We start from the raw sequence: 17062 nt of genomic DNA on the forward strand, positions 1-17062 counted from the left end.
TTGGTCAGGCTGGTCTTGAACTCCTGACATTGTGATCTGCCTGCCTCAGCCTCCCCAAATGCTAGGATTACAGGCGTAAGCCACCGCATCCAGCCAAAGTCTGTCTTATCTGATATATATGTAGCTACTCTTGCCTGATTTTGGTTTCCATTTGCATCAAACATCTTGATGCATTTCTTCACTTTCAGTCTATATGTGTCAATATAGGTGAAGTAAGTCTCATGTAGGCAGCAAATAGTTGGGTTTTTTATTTTTAAGCCATTCAGCTAGTCTGTATCTTTTAACTAGAGAATTTAATCTATTTACATTTAAGATTTTTACTGATAGGTAAGGACTCCTGTCATTTCACTGTTTTCTGGTTTTGCTACCCCTTGCTGCTCATTCCTTCTGTTATTGTTTATCATTACAGTTGGGTGGTTTTCTATATTGATATGGTTTTATTCTTTTCTCTTTCTCCTTCATTAATCTGCTCTACCAGTGAGTTTTATGCTTTGTGTTTTTATGATAGTGACTATTGTCTTTTGCTTCCAGATATAGAACTCCCTTGAGAATTTGTTAGACCAGTGTAGTGGTAATGAATTCTCTCCATTTTTACTTGTCTGGGAAAGACTTTATTTCTTACTCATTTCCAAAGTGTAGCATTGCTGCATGTAGCATTCATGGTTAGAATTTTTTTTCTTTTAGCACTTTGAAGATATCAGCCCCTTCCTTTCCAGCCTGTAAGGTTTCTGCTTAGAAAACTACTGTTAGTCTAATGTGTATTTCTTATATGTGACTTGATTTGGAGACCTATGGATTTCTTGGGCTTGGATATTCATACTTTTCCCCAGACTTGGGAAGTTTTCAGCTATTATTTTATTAAATAAGTTTGTTATGACTTTTCCTTTTTTCCTGAAACTCTAATATTTGTTCTTGTATGGTGTCCCTACAGGCTTTCTTCACTCTTTTTCATTCCCCCCCTCCTCTCTCACTCCCTCTACCCCCCTGGGTATTTCAAATGACCTTTCAAGTTCAAAATTCTTTGTTCTGCTTTATCAAGCCTGCTGTTGAAGCTCTCTATTATCATTTTGTATTTCATTCTTTGAATTATTCAGCTGCAGGATTTCTGTTTGGTTCTGTTTTATGATTTCTGTATATTTGTTGAATTTCTCATTCTTATTAATTGTTTTGCTGATTTTGTTGAATTATCGATATGTGTTTTTTTGTATCTAGTTGAGTTTCCTTAAAATCATTATTTGGCAATTTCTTTTCCAGTAGTTCATTGATTTCCTTTTCATTGGAGTCTGTTACTAGAGATACATTCGTTTAGTGGTGTCATATCTCCTTGCTTTTTTGTGTTTCTTGTGTCCCCATGTTGATCTGTGAGCCTGGTGGAACTATTGCTTTTTTCAGACTTTCTAGGGTGGTTTTGTAGAGAAAGACTTTCACCTGTAGTTGGGTTTTGATGTGCTGCTTGCAAAGAGTGTGGTGAGTTTCTGGACAGGTGCAATGGTGTAGTCTCTATGCAGCTTTTTCAGTTGCATTCAATGTCAGCAATAACTGTGAGTACCTCAGTGGCCTAATCCATATAAGTTTGTGTCAGTGGTAGCATTGGCATAGATTATTAATATCCTTGGTGTCAAGGGCTTTTGGATTCCTCCTATTCTTGTTTTCCACACAATAGGGAAGAGTCAGCTGAAGGGATCCCTCTTGGTGTCAGGTCTGAAATGTCCTCCAAGCAGCTACAATGGCACTGGGCTCAAAATATGGTGCTTGGAGTGACTGTAGGGCTGGAATCCAAGGTTTCATGAATCCATTGTGGCACCTGGTTCTTGGGGTTCAGGCTCACTCTCTGTGGCAGAGTTGGGTATAGGTTATCCAAAGAACCAACGTTTATGACTCTGAGGTGCCCCCTAGCAGCTTGGATCCAGGTGCCCTGGTTGTACCTGTGATTTTATACCTGCTGTGTATGGTGTAGCACTGACCAAACTCCAAAGAAAAAGATTTTGGCCAAGGAAGCAGTGTATGGCTGCAGCTCAGGAACCTGAGCCAATGGGGCTCAGCGGCAACTGATAAGGTACTGTGTAGTAGTGACTCTAGACCCATGGATGGTGGGGCTACACAGATTCTTGCCTCATATTCTGAGGCCAGGTGCAGCAGCAGCAAATACCTTAGAATGGCAGAGCACAGCTGTGGTTTGATCCCCAGGAGGATACGAATCAACACAGAAATTACTCAACTCCCCAGAAAGAGGGTTATCTCGGCAGCTCAGACTCTAAGGGGCTATAGCCTAGCTCCAGAAAAGCAGGGTACTAGAGTTATTTGGCCTGTAGGTCAGGGTATCTTGGCTCAACCAGTGCTCTGTTTCCCTAGGACATGAGCAACTGCATCAGCTCATCCCTGGAATGCATAGGTGCTCAGCTTGGCAAAGTGTATGCCAGATACTTTCTAGGCCTTTCCATAACAGAGCAGTAAGTCTGGGAAAAGGACAATTAAAGACGATTAAAACAGAGGCTATCTCTAATGACTGTATGGAGTTAAGGGAAACCACAAAGGAATCTGCAGCACCCAGATGCTAACAACAGTGAGATTTCCTTACCACCTCTCAGTCTCAAGGAGCAAAGAAAGATGATGGTATCCGAACTTGGGAAGATTCATAGCTATGGGAGAGGAATGTCCAACAGCAGCTATTGCCCTCAGTAGTAGAGATGTCCTAACCACCACTACACTATACCCCAGGAGGAAAAGAACAAGGGGAATGAACACCCTACTTTTCTGTCTCTCTTCTACCCTCTAATCTCTTACTGGCCCCTCTCTTTGGCTGAGCCTCACCAGAAGCCAAAGTGATGGGAACCTGATTAAAATAGTCCATTAGAGGTCAGCCTCTGGGCCACAGCACAGAGTAGAGAATAATGATGTGATCTGGAGAGGGAAACAGAAAATGAAACAAATCTTTGTCTTTGTAAGGCTTATATTCTAGTATATATAATGCACTTAACACTCTACCTAGCATAGATTGTGGGTTCAATAAATATTAGTTATTGGTAGTATTGTTTGCAGTAATAATATTATGGAGAGAAGGTTTTTAAGACTTTTCTAATAAATAAATTTCCAGTTTTACTTATATTGTACTTTTAGTAGTAGAGTATTTTTTCTTAAGCATTCCCTAAGGTGTATGTGTATGGTTTATTTTACTTTATCTTATTTTGGTGGTTAAAATAACAACAATGACAAAGCATACACACACACACATGACATTAAATATACCATCTTAACAGTTTTTAAGCTTATAGCTTGGTAGTGGTAAGTATATTCACATTGTAGATACCTAAGATTTTAAATAGAGTTATGAGTCACATAACCAAGATAAATTGTGAGAAATACATTGTTGGACAGTGTCTTATTGTCTGACCATCATAGAGTGTACTTACACAAACCTGGATGGTTTAGCCAACTACACACCTAGCCTACATGGTGGAACCTGTTGCTCCTAGGCTACAAACCTTCGCAGCATGTTACTGTACTGAATACTGTATGCAATTATAATGGTATTTGTTTATCAAAACAGAAAAAGTACAGTAAAAAATATGGTAATCTTATGGGACCACCATCATGTATGCAGTCCAACATTGATCAAACTATCCTTATGCAGCACATGGCTATACTTATGAGGCAGACATCTTTAGAAAGAAATCTTTTGGCAAGGGTAGAGGATTAATTGTCTTGGGATGTTTTCTTAGGGGGAATTTGAAGCATTACTTTTCCAAACTCCAATCTAAATCATTGCCCCTGACAAGTGACTTTCCTGAGATCAGATCAAATCTATCAGATTAATCTTACAGAAAAGTGCTTTTTACCAAGTTATAAGAAGTTAGCAGGGCAGGTTCTATCTCTTATACCATTAGTATGAGAACACAAACAATGAAAATCTCGTTTTACATTTTCAAAAGTAATATTTAACCTAGGTCATTACAGACACTGGAATCATTTTTAAATGATTTAGTTATATTTGCTCAACTTCTATTATTAATTGATTAGTGAGCTAATATGTTTTTGAATATTTTCAAAAGCAGTAATTAAAATATTTCTGGCTTGCCTTTATTTAACCAAAAAGTTTAGTTAATAAAGTACTGCATTTCTCAAACATCAGAACTTCCATAAATTATAAAGGTGCTGGGGTTTTTTGTAATTGTTATTTATGATTTGTATCCTAGCAATTTTTTTTTCTTACAGACTTTCAAATCACTTTACATATATTGGGAAAATTCACATTATTTGAGGGGCAAAAGTGGCAAATGTAAATGACAGGTCTTCTAAAGTAAAGCAGAGCACTAAGAAAGACACCTAATAAATAGTCATTACCTTAAAGTACCTATGCAATCAGCTTAAATGTACTAAACACTCTGGTATGAGTGCACCTGTTTGTGGATATCTTTTATTACACTGGCCCAAAATGAATAAGACTGTAAGACTTTCTTGTATGGTTTATTTATTTAAAATATTAAAGAAATTAACATCCTCTGCAGACCTTTCCTTTGCAGCAGCAAAGTACATCAACTGGCTTTTTCATGTTTATTTCCAGCCAACTCAGACAGTAATGCCAGGACAAGTCATGCGGGTTACTACAGGTGCTCCAATACCCTGCGGTGCTGATGCAGTAGTACAAGTGGAAGATACTGAACTTATCAGGGAATCAGACGACGTACGTCATCACCAAGTCTTATTGTGCTGTTGTTCCTATGGCAGTATTATGTCACAACTATTTTCTGCAATGTTTGTGAGATTAACCCAGTTATTTTGCCATATGGTGGGATCTTATATTGTAGTATATGAGTCTCCAGTAAATAAGAAATTTCCTTAAGCTTGAAAATCTGTTGCTGCAGGACGGGTTTCTATGACCATTGCTGTTATAGCAGAATTTGAACCATATTTAGCCCAAGCAGTTTCACATGCAAACAAGGAAAAAAAAGTACCTCAAGAAAGCAGAGATATTAAGGGTTGACATACCTCCCAGAGCAGAGACATTAATGATTGGCATACCTTCCAGCTGAGAAATTTGCCATTGAGACTAGCTTCTGATAAAACGTCAAGGAGTTCATGAAATTAGAATTTACTAGAGAAGAATTTAACAAACTCTTGGGCAAGTTCTTGAATATTACCCTAAGCCAAGTATTTGAATCAAATGACCCTTTCACCTCTGGTTTTCTGTACTTCAGGAAAAAGCAGTGCCACCAAATGACGGCCTAGAAATACTAAGTGTATGTCAGTTTTCCCTCCACTACCTCAAATAAAAGATGCTGGGATCTTTTTGGACCTAAGCAAGCCTGTATCGCACTGAAAATAGTGGCAAGTTGTTGAAACCAGAGTATAAGCCAGTAATAAAAGTTGAATAAATTCAACTGAGGTTAATAATAAGCTTACTTGTTTTGTGAAGAAGGTTTAAAGATATATTTTAAAAGCTAAGGTTAAAAATAAACATATATTCTCCCAAGCTGAGAAGATAGTAAAATTTGTCCATGCCAAGAGACAGATGCTTTCCTTGATCTGAAGCTTTTCTTTTTAATCACCTTTCCACATACAAGACATAAAATTCAACTGTTGGGAAAGAGACCACATTGCCTGCTGTTAAAACTGTCTAAGCAGATTTATTGGCATCAGGGAAGCCCGCAGAGCATTGAAATCCAGAACACATGCATCCGTAGACTCTACCAGATGACAAGACACAGTTCCAATGTCACAGTATTATTCATAGCCCAAAAATGTAAAACTGATTATTGCCATTAATGTACAGAAATCTACTACCAGGCAAACTATAAGTCCTTTACTGAAATTTCTGCAGGTATTCGGTAACCTTGGCATGGTATTAAACTCATGATTCATGGGAAGAGAAGAAAGATATTATCTCCATGCACACTTCATTAGGGTAGCCATCTATATCCATCTACATATATATATAATATATAAATATATAAATTATATATATAATGTACTAGTTCAAATATTAAATCTTGCTTTACAATTGGTACATTTTTTAAAAACATAAAAATTAGAGCAAAAAAAATTTATTTATTGGTACTAAACCTTCTAATTTTTCAGGAACCTGGGTTAGAAATTCAGTGTTTTCAAAAGGTATAGCAAATAGTTTTTGGTTTCTCTATATTTGTGTATGTCCTAGGCCTATCTGATGGTAAAAGTATCTGAGTAGCTAAATTCTACTGCTCAGAAATTCTGTTTGAAATTACATAATCTGCTCTTATTATAGGGCACTGAAGAACTTGAAGTGCGAATTCTGGTGCAAGCTCGGCCAGGCCAAGATATCAGGTAACTTCAAAACACATACAATATATAGCCCACTTTTGTTTCTTTTTCTTTTTTTTTTACACCCATCTCTCTTCAGTCATTTATTTTATTTTATTTTATTTTATTTTTGGCTGGCTTTTGTTTCTACATGATCATTTATTTAGGAAACCCTGGGTACTAAATATGTTCCCATGTCAATTAGCCATTAATTTTCAGGGCTTTAACAAGAAGAAAAATGAATTCTGTTTCACATCTCTGCCCTACCTACTTTTTAATGAAGGACAGTAAAAGCAAGTTAGTCAAAGGCAAGATGAGAAAGAGGTAAAGTCACGAGCCTACATATTCTACAGTTAATTCTACTCCTAGATAATCCTGAATTACCCAATCCCATCCCTAAGTAATCCAGAATTTGGTATTAACTCAGATAATCCAAGAATTGGGTATTTACACAATTAACTTATAGCATATGCTCTACTGAGCACCAATAATACGGGAATAATCTACTCCTCTTTATATACAAAGAGGAGGCTATTGTCCTATAATAAATAGTGTGTATACCTTAAATTATTTTTCTTACAATGGAATATGTTTACCTTGATTCCATTAATACTAATTTGCTGAACGTCCCTTTGTAATGAAACTACACTTCTCCCATCCTTATGGCAGCACACCAAGGTGAATGTACCTCTGTGGCCACAGATCAGGACCGACCTACGTGGAAATTAGCTCTATGACCATAACCTCATTGGCATCATTCTCCTTGCTACAAAGCTAGCCAGCTGTGGACCTCTTATCATCAATGCTCCTAGATATTTTGATACAGATTCTTGCCTTATCAAAGAAAGTTTGCAATGGGTAGTTTTACTATAATGTAGCACAAAACAATTTGTAATTTTCTTCACAGGTACTCAAGAAAACAAAATTTCAAATATGAAGTAACAGGTTCTTCTTTAGCCGTAATATAATCCAATCCTATTTCTGTTTTCTGTTGTGTGATTCAACTTTTAAAATTAAAAAAGCATAGGATTTTTAGAATCCCTTCATTTCGTTATTTTCCTACTACTTTATTTCTTGACTTTTTTCTCCTCTTGAATGTCCTCCTTTTTTGACACTAAAGTTTCCCTCATTAGTTGAGAAAATGTTCTTAATCACACTGTTTATGGTTCTGCTTTGACTTTCAGACCCATCGGCCATGACATTAAAAGAGGGGAATGTGTTTTGGCCAAAGGAACCCACATGGGCCCCTCAGAGATTGGTCTTCTAGCAACTGTAGGTGTCACAGAGGTTGAAGTTAACAAGTTTCCAGTGGTTGCAGTCATGTCAACAGGGAATGAGGTATTAAAAATAAAAGTGGGGTGAGGGCCTGTAAGGTAAAGGTATTTCTGACATCTGTTTTGTGTTGTAAATAGAATGTTGTATATTATAGATCATACCAGTGGGTCCACATTCTTATAAGAGGGAACAATAAATTGGCCTTAGGATAGTTTCAAGTTCAGAATATGAGAACAAGGAAGAACCAGTAAAAAAAAATATGTATTATGAAATGTCCTCTTCTACTTACTAGAATGAAATATTATAACCAATGGCCTTTTCACATATTCAGTATACATAAACAAAGAATTTTAGCTGCTAGCTATAGATATTAAACTATGCAAACTCAGTACTTTGTCTGTTAAGACAATGAATTGTGCCCATCCTGCTGTTGAAATGATAGGCCACTTCTGTGTGGTAAGTATCAGTGAATCAGGACATCATGGCTAGCACTTCTTGTGAAAAGTTCCATGTAATCTTTAATCACCAAGAGGGACTTGATAATCAGGTTTTTTTTTTTTTTCTCTCTCTCTCTCTCTCTCTACAGCATCTCTAGTGGCATGGTATTCAGAATAGGTTGAAATGTCATTTCATTCCTGATTTAGAAAAGAGAATTTAGTCCATCTCTTTCTGAGAACTCTTGAAAAACTTCCTATTGCCTGTTTTGCTTAGGTTGTGCAAAACTTCAGTCAGAAACTCTAAGGTCAAATGGAGAATATTAAAAAGTGAATCTGCTGGAAACTCAAAACCTTATAGAAGAATCAGAAACTATTGAGATTTTTTAAAGTATTAATAATTCCTCTGACCTTACTATTAAAGAAAAATTAATGGTATATTTTAAAATCTCTTTGTTCTGAAAATAAACCCATCATTATTTTTAATTTCTTGAAGTCTTGGAAATGAAAATTTTCAAAGGTCATTTTAGGACCTTATAGTTCTTTTGGTTGGAGCAAAACAATGGACTATTTTATTTTGCTAATGGAGAGCTAAATCAGCATTCCAGATGTGCTTACTTCCCAGGATACATGTACTAGTCATTTCTAAAAATTATCAGTTGACAGAAAACAAACATTCTTTTTAATTTGATCTACACAGTGATGATTTTAATATCCTTAGGACCAAATAACATTATATTTAGCATCAGAAATAAATTTCTGTTAAACTGGCTAACTCATTGAACCATTCTCTTTTATGATTTACTTACATGCTTTGTACATCAAGTAAGTTCATGGAGTTTGAGAAAGCAAAACAGAATTAGCACACTCATGGCCCAGGCATGGTGCCTTATACTTGTAATTCCAACACTTCAGGAGGATCAGTTGAGACTAGGAGTTCAAGACCAGCCTGGGCAACATAGTGTGACCCTCCCTTTACTAAAAAATTAAAAATAGCTGTGCATGGTAGCACATGCCTATACTCCTAGCTACTGGGGAGGCTGAGGAGGGAAGATCACTTGAACCCAGGAATTCAAGGCTGTAGTGAGTTATGATGGCACCACTGCACTCCAGCCTGGGTGAAAGAGTAAGACCCTTTCTCAAAGTTAAGTAAAATAAGAATTAACACACTCATAAATAACTATTTAGTGAATAGGAAATTTTGTTTAAGTTATATCGCTCATATTTCTCTCTCATGAGTCCAGCTTTTGTAGGGCTGGACTCATTCTCTCAATTATCCTACAGAGCATATTGTTAGTTTTTTTTTTAAGTTACCTTTTACATTCATTTAAAACTATTTACTGGAAGTAGGCTAAGGTGATGGTGTGAGAATAGAGATGGTACTTATATCATGAAATCTAGGGAAGAGTTTGTAATCTTACTTCTCTGCCCCCATAGAGCTTATTATTCTTGAAAAGGCTTTGACTAGTTCTACATGACTCATTCCCCTACTTAAACAGGCCAGTTATATTTAAGTATACCACAGTTTTCCAAGAGAATAATGCTTCTAAATTCTGTAATCTCTGGTCCCATATAGCTCAACATTCCTCCCTTTTTCCCATTCAAAGTTAGTTTTCATTATGACTCTATAGGTTAGTTTTGTTCAACAGATAATTGGGTACCTCTGTGCCAGGCATTATACTGGAAATTGGTGATAAAAGAGATGAATAAAGCATATTATCTCTCCTGAAGGCTTGAGATTCACAGACACCCAGAAAACAATAGCAAAAAATAATAATTATTTATTTTCAGAGAGGGCAAAAGAAATTGCACTTAATGTGGCAAGGCCATAATTTACCCAATCACAGTACAAACTTCCCTTAAGTGTTGGTTTTAGTTGCCTTTGATACATATGGTTTCAGGCCAGGCATGGTGGCTCACACCTGTAATCCCAGCACTTTGCAGCACTTTGGGAGGCCAAGGCAGGCAGATCACTTGAGATCAAGAGTTTGAGACAAGCATGGGCAACATGACGAAACACCGTCTCTACTGAAAATATAAAAAAATTAGCTGTATATGGTGGTGCATGCCTGTAGTCCCAACTACTTGGGAGGCTGAGGCAGGAGAATTGCTTAAACCCAGGAAGCAGAAGTTTCAGGGAACTGAGATCATGCCACTGCACTCCAGCCTGGGTGACAGAGCGAGACTCCCTCTCAAAAAAAAAAATTAAAGATATATATGCTTTCACATATGTCCACTTCTTGAATCTCATATGACATATTGGTAGGCAGTACAGTTGCCTTGGCAATCCAAAGAATGCCATACAAGATGTCTATGTATACTCCTTAAACCCTGCCCAGTATTTTGTTGCTGTATGAGCTTGTTAAAGACCAGGAATTTTTCAAAATTGAGGATATAGTTATCAACTATAGCTAATATGGAATAGCTGGTTTAGATATTTGTTGATTTCAACAAACTGTGCATATTAAGATTTAGATATGCAACCTGTGGTGGTTCATGCCTCAAATCCTGGCACTTTGGGAGGCTGAGATGGGTGGATCACTTGGAAGCTAGGAGATTAAGACGAGCCTGGACAACATGGCAAAACCCTGTCTCTACAAAAAATACAAAAATTAGCCAGGCACAATGGTATGCCCCTGTAGTCTCTGCTACTCAAGAGGCTGAGGCAGAGGTTGCAGTGAGCAATGACCATACCACTACACTACAGCCTGGGAGACAGAGCAGGATCCTGTCTCAAAAAAAAAAAAAAAGAGAAGAAGAAAGGGGAGGGGAGAGAGAGAGCAAGAAAGAGAGAAAAAGGAAGGAAGGAGAGAGAAAGAAGAAATAAAAACAGCAGTGTATATTGCTTAGGAGACAGGTACACCAAAATCTCACTAATCACCACTAAAGAACTTATTCATGTAACCAAATGCCACCTATTCCCCAAAAAGCTATTGAAATAATTGTTTTTAAAAAAAGGAAAACTCATTCAGAAAAAAAAAAGAAATAAAAAGAGTCTTGCCATTTTGTTCAAGCTGTCCTTAAACTTCTAGGCACAAGTGATCCTCCTATCTCAACTTCCCAAGCAGCTGAGACTACAGGCTCATGTTACCATGGCTGCTTCACAGAACAGTTTTAAGCCAAAATTATTAAATCAGTCAAATCTGTCCAGAGTCATCTTAATGGAAATATTATATTAATTATTTTCTAATATAATTTGTAGACCTCTGTTTTTCCAAAACAAATTCTTAAAGACTCCTTAAATTATGTTTAAAAGCTCTGAATGTTTCTCTTCCCTTCTTATCTTATAATCTAGTAAGCAAGGCAATTAGCATAACTCTCAGTTAAACCTCTTTTTTTCCCCCAGAGTTTTATTAAAAGTTATTTGGAACAGCAACATGCTTCATAAGAGCTCATTGACTTTTCTCCCTTTTGTGTTAGATCTATTTATCTGAACTATCTGGTATTCTAAGGTATGTCCATAATAGCCAGAATTGAGTTTTGATCAATTAATAAGTTAAGTTTCCAAACGACAGAGAAAACAAGTGAAATGATTACCACAAATATGTAAAGAGCTGACCACGATGAATGTCTAATCATCTTCTCTTTGAAAAGAGGGAAAAGTCTTAAATGCAAGCAAACCCATTTCAGTACATGAGAAAGAAAGGGAGAGTCATTACAACCAGTTCAAATAGTATCTTAGGCCCTTGATAATTCCTCAAGACTATCAGATTAAGTCTCTAGAAGTACTTTTAAGTGAATAATTGTAGCTATATCAAAAGTACTTCAAAATGGCCACTGCAATTCCAAGTTGTCCTTGATGAAATTATGCTTTTTAGTAAGTTAAATTTGTGAAAGAAAAAACAGAAGCCAGAGTTACGCCTGGAGATAGTGCAAGTTTATTATTAAATGAACCTATGAATTCATTAGCTAATGGTCATTCAAAAGGGAAAAATAGCACTTAAATAGTGTATCTAAAGTCCTCTACAGTAAAGGTTGGACCCCTGACAGCTAACTCTAAAAATCAGCAAGCTAGAATGGGTAGAGAGGAAATTTCTCCCAAAGCCAGTTTCTCATAGGCAAAACTAAGAAAAGTTCTTATAGGCACACAACAATGTGGCCAGTTGACAGATAGGATGGCCAGTTTCAAATCAATACTTTAGCAGACCTTTAGTAAGAAAAACGAAAATTAGTACACATCCAATCAGATAGCCAAACAATTCTGGAAACCTTATACTTACAACAAAATCAGTATCAGCTGTCTTTGGGAGTTCAACAAAAAAAGAATCAGAACTCAAAACAAGGGCTGGAATTATCTAAGCGTCATAGACAAGGAATCCCCCAAGCAAAAGGGCTCAAGAGACCTCACTGAAATATAGTATAACCAATAATAAAACTGGTGGCAAAGTTTCCCACCTAAGTCTTGATAGGATTTTCATAATACCAAAATCCTAATACAAAGACCACCAGGGAAACCTGTTAATCATACAAAATGGTTATATTAAAGTTTCCGAGCAAAAGAAAACATCACCTTGACAGTGTTGGGGAAGAAAAAATAATATTTCTTCTACCCTTATGAGTTCTTACCTGTGACCTCTATAAAAGACAATTAACAACAACAACAACAAAAACAGAAGTTACTTAACATGTATACCTATGTGGCATTTTAAGTAATTTCAAAAAAAAACACAGAATTAAATGGAAGGGTATAAGGCTAAATATACTAGAATAAACTCACAATTTTCCCTTTTAAAACTGAATCTTGTTTTCTGTTATACTTCCAGTCATCTTGGTAATGATGTGACATCTTGGGAATAATGATCTCCCATGTATACATGGGGGGAGATACCCAAGGGAAAATTAGTATCTCCTGAAGTGATGGCTGAGAAGTCTGGCTTAAATAACATCTTCAAAATTAAAAAACAACAAAACAAAACAAAAATAGCATCTTCAGCAAAGAACAATACATTCTTGGAGTAGTGATGAGACACGCACAAAAATTAAAGGACCTTGAGTCTCTAGAGCTGGCAATTTGTGGGAAAGCAAATATATGGGAAACTAATGATAGATTAAAGGCTAGTTAATAAAGTTTGATATATAAATTCTTCTGGCGCCATCTGCAGGCTACGTGTCCAAAGATGTCCTACTTTTAGCAAATAGGAAAAAGGCAGAGACCTTTTCTTATATTTTTCTTCTCAGTGCCTTCAGCTCAAAAATAATTGTTATGCCAAAGTGGCATATTTTGGGATGGCATATTCTGCTACCCTTCAACAGAGTCGCAGTAATGTTTCACAAGTGGGAAGTCATAAAATTTTATGAGGGTGTTTATAGGATTTTGAGGACTAGGGTTGATCATGGGGTAATTTTAAGGTAGAAGTTATTAAGCAAGGTCTGGGCAGAGACTGGTCAGAATCTGTAAGATAGCCGAATTGGTGGATCACAATCCGTCTTATCTTCAGAGCATATGAGTCCATGTGGAGTTACTGTTAAAACAAGTTGCCCATGAGCTTATCTTAAAGTATATAGATCTGAACAAGCTTGTATTAAAAGCAATTTAACTTAAGGTAGTTCAAGTTACATGTCTTGGTTTAGAACAGTTTAGCTGTTATGCAAATAATGGTATAGTTTTGCAAGTTGAGGTTTCTGTTTTATTTCTCAGACGGAAATAGTTTATAGGCCAGGCAGCCAGTTATAAGGCTTTCCCCGAAATTAAGGCATAATATAATGAATGCTTAGAATTGTTTTGGGGGGTAGTAAGAGAGTGAATGAAAATGTAGGGTCAAGGAAGAGATGGATTAAAATATTCTTAATGATTGAGGCCTTTGGAAAGAGTGGACTACAAAGGAGAAAAAGAGAATTAAATGTTTAAAAAGTGGAAAGATAGTGGCCAGGTGTGGTGGCTCACACCTCTAATCCAAGCACTTTGGGAGGCTGAGGCAGGTGGATAACCTGAGGTCAGGAGTTCAAGACCAGTCTGGCCAATGTGGCAAAACCCCGTCTCTACTGAAAATGCAAAAATTAGCTGGGCGTGGTGGCATGCACCTGTAGTCCCAGATACTCGGGAGCCTGAGGCAGGATTGCTTGAACCCAGGAGGTAGAGGTTGCAGTGAGCTGTGAATGCACCACTGCACTCCAGCCTGTGTGACAGAGTAGAACTCAATCTCAAAAAAAAAAAAAAAAAAAGGTGGGAAGATAGTGGCACCATTGATAGTACCAAAAATAGGAAATTGAACTTGGTGACTTGATATGGAAATGATGGGTTATGTTTTGTTTTACTTTGTTTTTCTTTTGAAACTATGATAAAGTTCAGACATCATTCCCAAGATGACTGGAAGTATAACAGAAAATAAGATTCAGTTTCAAAAGGGAAAGTTGTGAGTTTATTCTAGTATATTTAGCCTCATACTCTTCTATTTAATTCCGTATTGTTTTCTTTGAAATTACTTAAAATGCACTATAAATCCTACACCCTCATTTAACTAGCTATTATTTCATTATGTCAATTTTACAGACAAATACCTGGTTCTCCAGTGATCTCTAATTATCTGTTATTTCTGGAACTGTTTGCAGCAAAATAACAGAGAAGACTATGAATAGCAAAGAAAACACCCTGATAACAGAGGAATCTTACTTAGTTAATGGTCAGCACCCTGCTTTGAAAAAAAATGATATAACCAGTTTTCTTTCTAAAGCAACTGGTTTGATTAATGGAGTTAAAGAACTGCAAGCCTTGCCCCTTATAAAATGATAATCACTTTAATAACTGTGTGTTAATTAAGATCAGAAAGTTAATCTATATTAACATTGCAATAGCAATTTTCTAAGCACTGCCAGTGAGTAAGAATGAAAGTGGGCAATGTCACATGGCATCTGATTAAGTTAAATTAGTACAGTATTTGAAGGGAAGACTCCCTGGTGACACTGAATAAGATGGTCAGACTTTTCCTGTAGTCTATTGGAAGGGGACAGTTGGTTGCAAAACTACTACTTTTCCAATATAAAGTCAAAAGTCCAGCCACATGAGTCTGAAGGAAGATTAGGGGCTTGTGGTTACTGTTTGGGAGAATTCATATATGAAGTTCTGGTGTTGGCCATATTAGTATATTAAACATTTTAAATGTGCAGGCTTGCCTTTAACCTTCTAAATTAGTAGTGCAGGTTTTCTCACTTCAAATAAGTACTTTTTTTTTTACTTTAAAATTTCTGAAATAAAAGCATATCTTAAAACTGATACATAAATTGCTGTAAGAATGTGTGTGTGCTAAGGACCCCTTACTCTTAGGCATTTCATAATTTAATAGTCTGTGTTCACATTATAAACTAATTTCATCTGTACTAGCATATAGGGGTAACAATATGAGAACAATTGGGAGGAAAGTAGGTTTCTTTCAACATCATATGTCATAAAGAAAGGAAAGAGAATCACATTTATTGTACATTTATCTGCATAAATTGAGTGTTCATTATCTCAATGCTAACAATTACCTTGCAAAGTAGTTATTATTACTATATTTTATAAATGAGAAAATTAAGACAATGAATTTTGTCAACTTGAATTTGAACCCTGTCTTAACCCAAAGCTCTTCCAACTATACAATCTGACTACCTCATTGGAACTTCCTAAGATAAAATAAGCTTCTTTAATTTTCTTCATAGACATAGTAGATATTAAATCTCTAAAGGTTAATTCAGTTCAGAATAATGGAATTGTGTGTACATGTAGCTAAGTATTAAGTTTGCTAGTATCAGAGACAAAACATCTGTCGTCTTCTCCTTCATATAAGCTTAACTTCTTTGATACTGTTGACCCCACTTCAGGAAATAGACCAAAAAGTTTAAAAGAAAAGATAAACAATTATTCTGTTCAAACTTAAGGATATCATGTCACACAATGTATACCTTAAATATTCCCAATGAAAGACAAATTGAAAAATAATATTGGGAGAAAAAAAGATAATTGTTTTATTTAGTTTGGCCCAGTATCTCCAGAGCATTATTGTCCAATTGGAGCGAAACCTGGTAGGATATTTGGCCTGCAGTTCAATCACCAGTGAAATTTCTGAGTGTTTTTTGACTTTTCTGAACATTTTCTCATCCTCCTATAATTTCGATATTTATTAACTGACGCAAGAACAGAAAATCGAACACCGCATGGTATCATTCATAGGCAGGTATTAAACAATTAGAACACGTGGACACAAGGAGGGGAGCATCACACACTGTAGTCAGTTGGCAGGGACTAGGAGAGGGACAGCGGGGCATCGAGAGGGATAACGTGGAGAGAAATACCAGATATAGGTGACAGGGGGAAGGCAGCAAACCACTTTGCCATGTATGTACCTATGCAACAATCCTGCATGATCTGTACATGTACCCTAGAACCTAAAGTTCAATTAAAAAAAAAAAATCCTTTGGGCATTCATCTTCAAAATGCCAGATACTGCTGTAGGTGCTAGATGTGCTAAAAACTCTGTTTAGTAGATCTTTTTTTATTAGAAATATGCAACATTATCCAAATAGAATAATTTGTAGTGGTTTTTTTGGCTTTGTAGCTGCTAAATCCTGAAGATGACCTCTTACCAGGGAAGATTCGAGACAGCAATCGTTCAACTCTTCTAGCAACAATTCAGGAACATGGTTACCCCACAATCAACTTAGGTATTGTAGGAGACAAGTAAGTGTTGGATGTTATTCTGGAAAGTTTTTATTGTACAAATATGAGTTTTTGGAGTACTCACTACATGGAGTTGCTGCTAAAGAGACAGAAACTTAATGTGATAATTTTCACTTATCTCATTCTTCAGAACCCAAAGAATTATGGAGGTATCTGTGTCCTTTAGAGATAAAGATTTCTTGGAATGCCTCTGAAAGCAAGAGAAATACTTTACTTTCCTGTAGGTGTATTAGGTTTCATAGGACTTTTTGTAATAGTGTTGGCTTTATCCCAGTGGAGCTGATGGTGATGGCATTATTCTGATTCACATTTTTACTTCTTTCAAGAAAGACAAGAAAAACATAGGTAAGAAGAGAAAGCAAGATTGTCAAAATTAGCACTACCTATTTATTTGAGGTTTAAGTACAATTTTTTCTATGACTTC

The 17062-nt window shown here is 36.3% G+C and overlaps 1 protein-coding gene across 50 annotated transcripts in view; it reads left to right on the plus strand.

Annotated features, from left to right (window-relative positions):
• Positions 1–17062, plus strand: part of GPHN (gephyrin) — a 689342-nt gene that overhangs the window by 599584 nt on the left and 72696 nt on the right. For 39 of the 50 annotated variants that reach the window (XR_013521272.1, XM_078335184.1, XM_078335182.1 and 36 more), the window contains 4 exons: positions 4562–4681; positions 6242–6300; positions 7461–7614; positions 16517–16638. Coding sequence is in view for 49 of the 50 variants with exons in the window: in XM_078335184.1 (XP_078191310.1) it covers positions 4562–4681; positions 6242–6300; positions 7461–7614; positions 16517–16638 (455 nt within the window). In the remaining variant the exon portion in view is untranslated. The remainder of the gene's footprint in view (positions 1–4561; positions 4682–6241; positions 6301–7460; positions 7615–16516; positions 16639–17062) is intronic. The other 11 variants (XM_035262060.3, XM_078335179.1, XM_078335180.1 and 8 more) reach the window with 1 other exon arrangement.

The sequence above is a fragment of the Callithrix jacchus genome, chromosome 8 (genome assembly GCF_049354715.1).
Source record: "Callithrix jacchus isolate 240 chromosome 8, calJac240_pri, whole genome shotgun sequence".
In the NCBI taxonomy this organism is placed as follows: domain Eukaryota; kingdom Metazoa; phylum Chordata; class Mammalia; order Primates; family Cebidae; genus Callithrix; species Callithrix jacchus.